The sequence below is a fragment of the Taeniopygia guttata genome, chromosome Z (assembly GCF_048771995.1).
Source record: "Taeniopygia guttata chromosome Z, bTaeGut7.mat, whole genome shotgun sequence".
Taxonomy (NCBI): Eukaryota; Metazoa; Chordata; class Aves; order Passeriformes; family Estrildidae; genus Taeniopygia; species Taeniopygia guttata.
Genome location: NC_133063.1, coordinates 2,931,506 through 2,940,564, shown reverse-complemented (window position 1 = coordinate 2,940,564; position 9,059 = coordinate 2,931,506). Strand labels below are relative to the sequence as shown.

The 9,059-nt window shown below is 51.4% G+C and overlaps 1 protein-coding gene across 1 annotated transcript; it reads left to right on the top strand.

The window, feature by feature from the left end:
* Window positions 1-344: 344 nt before the first annotated feature.
* On the top strand, window positions 345-7,298 carry LOC100229524 (alpha-N-acetylneuraminate alpha-2,8-sialyltransferase ST8SIA3). Its single transcript, XM_030257523.4, has 4 exons — window positions 345-676; window positions 1,714-1,836; window positions 3,379-3,936; window positions 4,153-7,298. The coding sequence occupies exons 1-4, from the start codon at window positions 498-500 to the stop codon at window positions 4,433-4,435; spliced, it is 1,143 nt and encodes a 380-aa protein (XP_030113383.1). The 5' UTR covers window positions 345-497; the 3' UTR covers window positions 4,436-7,298.
* The last annotated feature ends 1,761 nt before the right edge of the window (window positions 7,299-9,059 follow it).

Sequence of the window (9,059 nt, the reverse complement as noted above, 5' to 3'; positions counted from 1 at the left end):
CCGTAGGGTTTCCCTGTGTCTGCGCTTTTGGGGGGTCACTGGGCACCCCAAGGCAGTGGGAAGGGTGTTCTGGGCACCTTAGGGTTGCTGGGAGAACACTGAGGATGTCAGGGGAGGGAACGGCTGCGAAGGAAACACCGGGCTGTTGGGGGGCACTGGGGGTTTGAAGGCACACTGGGGACATAGAGGGGAAAGCTGGCGCTGTTGGTGAGCACGCTGGGGCTGGGGGTGGCACAAGGCCTTGGCGGGGGCTCGTTGGGCCTGTCAGAAGGCACACGGGGATCACCGGGGCGCCGGGCTGTGCCCCAGGCCGATCGGACACCGGGAGCGGGGGGGCCGTGCGGGGCCGTGCGGGCGCTCCCGGCTGCCATTTCACCGCCCCGTCCCTCCATCTTCCCGCGAGCGCGGCGGAGCCGGCCCGGCCCCGGCCCCGCCGCCGCCCCCAATGTAGCGGCGCGGCCGCCCCGCACCCGCCCAGCCGCGGGGCCGCCTCCGGCATGCGGAGCTGCAAGATGGTGCGGGTGGCCAGCGTGCTGGGGCTCGTCATGCTCAGCGTGGCGCTGCTCATCCTGTCCCTCATCAGCTACGTCTCGCTCAAGAAGGACAACATCTTCGGGGCGCCCCGCGCCGCCGGCGCCGCCGGGCCCCGCATGTACATGTTCCACGCGGGATTCCGGTGAGGCGCGGCCCGCCATGGTGGGCCCGGGCCCGGCCGGGCGGCGAGGGGGACGGGGAGCGGCAGCCGCACGGCCGGGCCGCGGGGAGGTGGGCGGGGGGCTCCGGCACCGGCACCGGCACCGGCAGCGGCACGGCCGCGCCCCGGCGGCGGCGCCCGGCGCTCTCCGTGGTGCTGATGGCGGCGGCCGCGGGGGCGGGCCGGGCACGGCCGGTAACGGGTGCGGGTCCGTGTGCGCTGGGGGCCGTGGGGTGCGTGGGCTGTCTGCGGGTGGTTTGTGCGTGCATGGCTGGTGTGTGCTTGCGTGGGTGTCTCTGTGTCTGCGTGGGTGTCCTCATGTGTGCTGCGTGGGTGTCTCCATGTGTGTGTGTGTGGGTGTCTCTGTGTGTCCCCATGTCTGCACACGGGTGTCTCCGTGTGTGTGCACGGGTGTCCCCATGTCTGTCTGTGGGTGTCTCTGTGTGTCTCCATGTGTGTGCGTGGGTGTCTCTGTGTGTCCATGTGTGTGCATGGATGTCTTCATGTGTGTGCGTGAGTGTCTCTGTGTCTCCATGTGTGTGCATGGATGTCTCCATGTGTGTGCATGGATGTCTCCATGTGTGTAAGTTGCTGTCTCTGTGTTTCCATGTGTGTGCATGGATGTCTCCATGTGTGTAAGTTGCTGTCTCTGTGTCTCCATGTGTTTCCATGTGTGTGCATGGATGTCTTCATGTGTGTGCATGGGTGTCTCTGTGTCTCCATGTGTGTGCATGGATGTCTTCATGTGTGTGCATGGATGTCTCCATGTGTGTAAGTTGCTGTCTCTGGGTCTCCATGTGTTTCCATGTGTGTGCATGGATGTCTCCATGTGTGTAAGTTGCTGTCTCTGTGTCTCCATGTGTTTCCATGTGTGTGCATGGATGTCTCCATGTGTGTAAGTTGCTGTCTCTGTGTCTCCATGTGTGTGCATGGATGTCTCCATGTGTGTAAGTTGCTGTCTCTGTGTCTCCGTGTGTCTCCATGTGTGTGCATGTTTTGGTGTCTGTGCCCATCTCCAGGTCTCAGTTTGCACTGAAGTTCCTGGACCCCTCGTTCGTCCCCATCACCAATTCCCTGGGCCAAGAGCTGCAGGACAAGCCCTCCAAGTGGGTCTTCAACCGGAGCGCCTTCGCCCACCAGAGGTGAGCAAGCCCCTGGGCAGGGCCCGGCTGTGCCCCTTCCCACCCGCAGTTAAGGAATGCAGCACTCTGCTGAGTACTCTGAGCTCCGAGGAATTTGCCAGCGGCAAGAGACAAAGACTGAACCAGAGCTTTTCCCCAGACAGTTGCAGCTGTCCCGAAAGACTTGATTATTTCAGAGCAGGACACCAGGCTGCAAAACACATTATTGTACTAGAACGTGACCCAGTTTCCTGGAGTGCAAGTGGAATTGTCATTACTCCAGGATAAATAGCTGTGGTTTAAGACTGGAAACACTTTGGACTGTGTTCATGGAGGCCAAAGACCCACAGAAAAACTTCCCAGCTGCTGGCAGTTCTGAGCAAGTGCAGTGCTGCTCCTGCCTCCAGCTCTGCTCCAGCTGCAGGGGCAGGCACGGAGCTTTGTACTCTTTATACATACATCTATTTGCTGATTGCATATATTCAGCATTTCTATAAAAGAAAATAAAACCATGTAGGCATTTAAGATAGGTACTGCCATTTTGGACTGTAATTTTGTCCTGACAAATGAACTCCCTCGTGGCTCTGCTCACATGTGCCACCTGGGGAAAAGGAATCTGGCTCTGTGGCCAGGCAGGATGGAGCTGCTGCACCTCTCACTGCAGGGTTTGGGCTTTTCTCCTCCCTTCAGGCCACTGTCCAAGGACAGCAGGACAAGTAATTCCCTTCCAGTGCTGCCCTCAGGAGCCGTGGGCTACAGAGAGAAGGTGGCACTTAGTCCCCTCTTTTCCCCAGGACCTCCCAGGCTGTGGGACAGTGGCCACCCTCAGTATTGCTCCATCCCTGGCACCAGCAGCTCCATAAGCCTGTTCCTGTGTACCCCTCTGCTGATTTTAGCTGATGCCTCAGGAGCTGCCTTTGCACTTGTCCATCAGCCAGAACCCATAATGAGGGCACCCAGTGGGACTCCATTAATGCTCAGACATTGGAGGATGTGAGCTGGAGGAATGGTTGTTTGTTTTCCATAAGCATAAGTAAATAAAGTCCTATTCAGTTTCTAATTTTATGCCCTGCAAGGGAAATTCCTAAGCAGGATTGGTTTTGTTTGCTGTGTAAGTATCCCTAATAACCTTCCTAAAAGTGCTGCTGTGCTTGCCCAAATGTGAGTTAAGGAACTATATTTGCATAGATGGAGACAGCGACTGCCCCTTGGTTTTGTGATTGGAAGCTTGTTAATGAAACATATATATATATATATTGTCTCCTGTTAATCCCATATTTTAATCCTGACACTATTCCAAGAGGCACAGGCACAGCCTGAGCTGGCATCTGCAGGGACCAGCTGGTAAATCCAAGTGGAGCTCTAGGTGAGGAGCCAGCTCCCTCATTCCCATCTATTTATATTGATTTAAAAGCCATTGCACCGTGTTGCTCAGGAAACTACTTCAGTACACTTTAAATTAAAAAAAGGAAAAATGTAAGTCTAGGCAGAAAACAAATCCACTGCACAAAAAAAGAGGGGAATTAGAACTTCATGTTTTCTGCAATTTTGTTCCCGTTTTAGGCAAGAAATCCTTCAGCATGTCGACGTCATCAAAAACTTCTCTCTGACCAAGAGCAGCGTTCGGATCGGGCAGCTGATGCACTACGATTATTCCAGCCATAAGTATGTTTTCTCCATCAGCAACAACTTCAGGTCTCTGCTTCCTGACGTATCTCCCATCCTGAACAAGCACTACAACATCTGCGCCGTGGTTGGCAACAGCGGGATCCTGACCGGGAGCCAGTGTGGGCAGGAAATTGATAAATCGGATTTTGTCTTTCGGTGCAATTTTGCTCCAACTGAGGCTTTCCAGAAAGATGTTGGAAGGAAAACCAACCTCACCACCTTCAACCCCAGCATCCTGGAGAAGTATTACAACAACCTCTTGACCATTCAGGATCGCAACAACTTCTTTTTGAGTTTGAAAAAGCTCGATGGGGCCATTCTTTGGATCCCTGCCTTTTTCTTTCACACATCAGCAACAGTCACAAGAACACTGGTTGATTTCTTTGTTGAGCACAGAGGGCAGCTAAAGGTCCAGCTGGCTTGGCCAGGAAATATCATGCAGCACGTTAACAGGTGGGTGGGTTTGCCCTGCATTTAGGTGGCCATATACATCTCTTTGTACAAATACATCTCTTAACTTATTTTTTCCCTCATGCCTGATGTGGGAGGCACAGTCTGGCTAGTCAGGACCCCTTGTTGTCAGAGCCACTGAAGTTTTGTGGTTGCTTCAGAGCAGCCTTGAGTTATTTCTGGGCAGATTGATTCTGACTCACGCTCTTGTGTTCCCAGGTACTGGCGGAACAAGCACCTGTCCCCGAAGCGGCTGAGCACAGGTATCCTCATGTACACCCTGGCGTCGGCCATATGTGACGAGATCCACCTGTACGGATTCTGGCCCTTCGGCTTCGACCCCAACACGCGGGAGGACCTCCCGTACCACTACTACGACAAGAAGGGAACCAAGTTCACCACCAAGTGGCAGGAGTCCCACCAGCTGCCTGCAGAGTTCCAGCTGCTCTACAGGATGCATGGTGAAGGACTGGCCAAACTCACCTTGTCGCATTGTGCCTAAGAACCTAAATCTCGAAGTGCCAAACAATTGTCTAAAAAAGTGCCCAAAACCAAATTAAACATTCTTCAGATAGGATTCTAAAAAGGCAACAAACCCACCCTAGAATCTTTTCCATAATTTAAAGATGCTTTTTAGCTACTGCTCATCCAAGGGTTTCAGCATATTTAGCAGTGCAGAAGCTTTTATCATGTTCTGTGGATGCGATTTGTGCAGCTGCAAAGTTGAAACGTTTTGCATTTCTAGATAAGCCACTCAGTATGTTTTAGTATCTGTTCATATTTTAGCATTCTACTAAATACCCTAAATAATTTTATTGTTCCTTCCCATTAGAGCTAGAAATGCTACTTTTAAAGGTTTTGCTTCTTTTGTATCTGTTGCTCTCAATAGCGCAGCGTTGCCGTGGCCGATGGAGGAAGCCACTGGGAATCACAGTGCATCGTCACACGCAAGCTCCTCAGTGTGGATCCTGATTTCCACCGCTTGGGTATTTTCGTATTTACTGAATTTTACATTTTTTAAAGACTAACAAGGAGAAGGTCACAAAGTGGCTCATACCTTAGCTAGGTGTTTATAGCACTCTTGGAATACTTCAATGTTTTAATTCCTTTCGGGACAGATACTAGTCCAGACTAGACAGACGGAGGCATGTTCATTCCAATCCATCTGATACTATTCTGTAATTTGATTTTAAAGTTGAACCACCACAATACATGGAATTAGGCTTCTCTGGAGACATATTTGGTGAGAAAAGCCCCAAACCCCATCCCTCTGCTTGGGCAGGGACTGGCAGGATGGGCAGAAACAGAAGCCAGGTGCTGGGATTTTTAAAAGCAGTTTTTGTAGGGAAATGAGCAGAGCTGGAGTGCAGGGAAGAGGAAGTGCCATGACCAAATTTCCCCATTTATGTCTCTTACTCACCAGTCAGATGGCTGGAGTAGTGTCCCCGTTTTCCCATCACCAACAGCACTCCAAGGCAGACAGGGCAGATGCTTCCTTGGCACCACAGGATGTCCAACTGTTTGGGGACAGAACAAATAATAGTTTAAACACTTATAGTTGGGAAGTGTTGGCCATTATGTCTCAGGATAAAGGAGCCTGGGAAATAACTGGGTTTCTTATGAGTATGCTGGAAAATATTTAACAATTTTTTACTGTTCTGTTTGAGAATGACCCCACCATGAAAGAAGATGCAAAATCCAGTGTTTAAAATGGCACAGGTTATTTTTTTTTTAGCTTCTTTACCTATGATTAGACATAGGAGATGAGGAAGGAGATCTCCTGCACAACACCCAAGCTGAGCAGCCCAGGCATGTCCTGGTCCACTCCGAACCCCGAGTGACCCTTCTTGGCTTGTCTGAATGCCAAATATTTCTATCAAGAGACCTTTTACCAATTTCCCATGGGAACCCATCATTTCTCATCAGCAAATTAAAGAAATGAGAACTATTATCATTATATTGGCATGAAAGCAGGGAGCAGTATGCGCCATACAGTTTCTGGAACCTCCCGTGGTCCTGGAGAGGGGCACAACCCCCTGCCAGTCCTGGGCATAGCCCTGGCACCACCAGAACTTTCCAAAAGCACAAAGAGGCACCAAATGCAGAGAAGGAAGCACAAAACTGACTGCAAATATTTGGAAATGGGAATACAGAAAAATTATTGACAGAGCACCATATTACATCATTGATTTTTAAGCAAAACTCCCCATCGATGCTCCAGACCCACACTGAACATTTCAGAATCATTGATTTTAATGGGAGTTCTGCCCCGTGATCGATGGCACAGCACAGCCCAAAGTAAATTGCTTCTTAGTATCAATATTCTTTTGCCAAAGCTCATGCAAGGTGGAAAACCATCTCAAAGTGCACAGCTTTTGTTTTGCCAGGTGGGGTCTGAGGGAGAGGCAAGGATGGCAGGGGATGGAGAAGACAGTGGCTGAGGAGGAGAGGCTCTTTGGGGCTGCCACTCTCCAGCAGAAATGCCTTTGCATTAATAAGCAAGTATCTTTATTATTTATTTAATTGTTATTTACAAGGTGCAGGGGGGCTGCCTTCCCCTCTCCAGCCCCTTTGCCAACAGGATGGGTGCCAAGGTGCTGGGGGTGTACATAGGATTGGGAATACATGTTTCCTCTCTTCTTTTCTACATCTTGGGTCTCTATTTTTGTTGCTTGCATCTCCTCAGTGAATGGTAGCAAGGCATGTGAAAACAGGCATTTGGCTACCAGGTTTAATTGTAAGACTAAGCCAAAAAGCAAGAGTTTGTGAAGCAGAACTAACTGTGAATGGAGGCTGCAAAAACAGGGCAAATAGGAAAAAGCAGGTTTTCTGTAAATGAATGTGTCTTTATTTCAATGGCTCTACAATTCAATGCCTGATGGAGTTGTTTTCGATAAAAAAAAATTAAAAAAAAGAAAAAATGTCATAATTGTAATAAAGGTTTCATTAGTAAGGGCCATACTAAAAGCATTGTTTATTTTTCAATGGCTGATGTTCATAAAGGGCCAGGGCACCTCTCAGATGAGTGGTGGGAAGGACGCTGCAAGCGGAGCTGCTCCAGCCTCACGACCACAGAGAGCCTCAGGAGCTGGCCTGGGGGCTGGGGCCGGGCAGTGTGTGTCCCCAGCCCAGGGTCTGGCAGCGAGTGTCCCCAGCCCGGGGCTGGAGCGTGCCTGCACAGCACTTCGTGCCCTGGCTCCTCTCGTGACCGTGCTACGTTGCCATCGTGAGCATCGAGGCTCGGGAGCTCTCAGTGTGATCCTGTGGTGTGATGTGCCTGCAGCACTGACTCATGTGCCATAACCTGATATTGAATGCATTGTTTTTAAATAAAATGGTTTCTTGTGCACTGGGAGTCTGTAAAACTCCACTGCCTCTGCTTCTTCCTTGTTATTATTTCCCGAACTGCTCAGGGCCACTGATAGGTTTTACTGGAAAACTTCACCAGAGGAGTTGCCAAAAGTGTTGCTTAATGCTCCCTATATTTCATTAGTCAGTGCAACAAGCTTGGTGTGATGGATCAAATTCTGCACTCCTGTGAAATACGTGAAGATGAAAAGTGTGGAATGTGGGCACAGATTGGCTCAGGGTATTTGCTCATTAAGGTGAATTACATCCCCGGGAACATCTTACAGCCCACTGCTGTTACTTGTTGCAGGTGACCTGCTGCTTGCTCCAGCACTGCAGTGTCCTCAGTGGCTCCTGGCAGGAATTCTGCCGTGTGTTTTTAGAATAGAGTCCCTCAGGCTGGCAGGCACAGGAGCAGAGCCATGCCCGATCCTCTGTCTGTGCTGTCTGTGTGCTTCCCACCACTAATACCCACTACAGCTCACATATTTATCCCTGAGACCATCCTGGCAGAGAGGCAGGGATTTATAGTCCTGTAACCCAATATGGGGATGGGGATGGGATAGGAAAAACCCTTTCCTTCCTCTTGCGCCGGTAAATGTGAGGAAGGCTCTGCTGGCCATTAGGGCTGGGGCTGGAGGGTGCCAATGGCCAGTGTGGATTGAACCCCCCACCCCATGTCCAGCTCTGCCTCCATCCCTGGAAAGGTGTCCTGAGGGGATGAAGCTGCTCCCTCTGAACGGGCTTGTGACAGCAGTTTCAAGAAAACACTTGCAATGTTTGCTTAAAAGCAGGTGAAAATTACATCTGCAGGCCCTGGCCAGCTGGTGACAGCTTCTTTAGAGAAGAAATCCCTGTGCCTGTGACACTGAGGTGTCACCCTGGAGTCACCCTTTTCTGCATGATTTGGGTCAGGTGCCAGGCGTGGGTGCTGCAGGACACTACAGAGACGAACACCAGAGAACAAAAGATGAGAGGAATTAAATTTCCTATTCCCAGGAGAGTCACAGCCCAAACCAGGAGGATACTGGACAAGAAAGCTCAGCCAGGCCGGGTCAAACCCCTGGTTTGTCCCACCCCGCCATCCCTGGACACCCCACTGCTGCCTCTTTGTGGGGAGCAAAAGCACCTGGCTGTGGCGCGGGGAGGCCCCGCTGCAGGCAGAAGGAGAAGGAAAGCTAACAAAGAAACCCCCTCCTCCCTCCCCCAAGAGCAGGGGAAAGCCTCTGGCAAAGGCAGCCATGCAGGCAGGGAATGATGCTGTCCCGCTGGGCAGCCCAAGCTCGCTGGGCTGGAAGCAGCAGCCGCCTCCTGGCTCCCGGCACTGCTCCTGCCCACCGTGCCCAGCTGCCAGCTCAGCTGCACCTTGTCCTGCCTGGGGGACAAAGGACACCCAGCACCTCCTGCCTCTGAGGGCAGGCACAGCCCCATCAGACTGGACCTTCGGGTACAACTGACCATGCATGGATATTTATACCTCAATTCCCAGGATGATTTTAATGCGAATTTGGAAAGACACCAGAATTAGACACTACAGTGTGTAACAAAACATCATCAGAGCATGCAGCCCTCAGGTGCAGGTCTGGAAAGAAAAAGTCAAAGGCCTGATAATGTGTTGGAGAAGGAGAAGGCAATGCAAGAAGAGAGGAAAAGGGAGGAAAACCGAGGACACAGACACCACCACATCTGCTGCACAGATTCCCATCAGGGTCTGCCCACCCACCCTCCTCCCGCCTGCCCACAGGGGCACCTCCTTCTCAGGAGCACTGCACTCGCCT

Excerpts from the sequence above, each read along its gene's own strand:
- LOC100229524 (XM_030257523.4), top strand. The coding sequence starts at position 498 with ATGCGGAGCTGCAAGATGGTGCGGGTGGCCAGCGTGCTGGGGCTCGTC. Across the intron at positions 677-1,713 it reads ATGTTCCACGCGGGATTCCG|GTCTCAGTTTGCACTGAAGT; the intron begins GTGAGGCGCGGC and ends GCCCATCTCCAG. Across the intron at positions 3,937-4,152 it reads ATCATGCAGCACGTTAACAG|GTACTGGCGGAACAAGCACC; the intron begins GTGGGTGGGTTT and ends TTGTGTTCCCAG.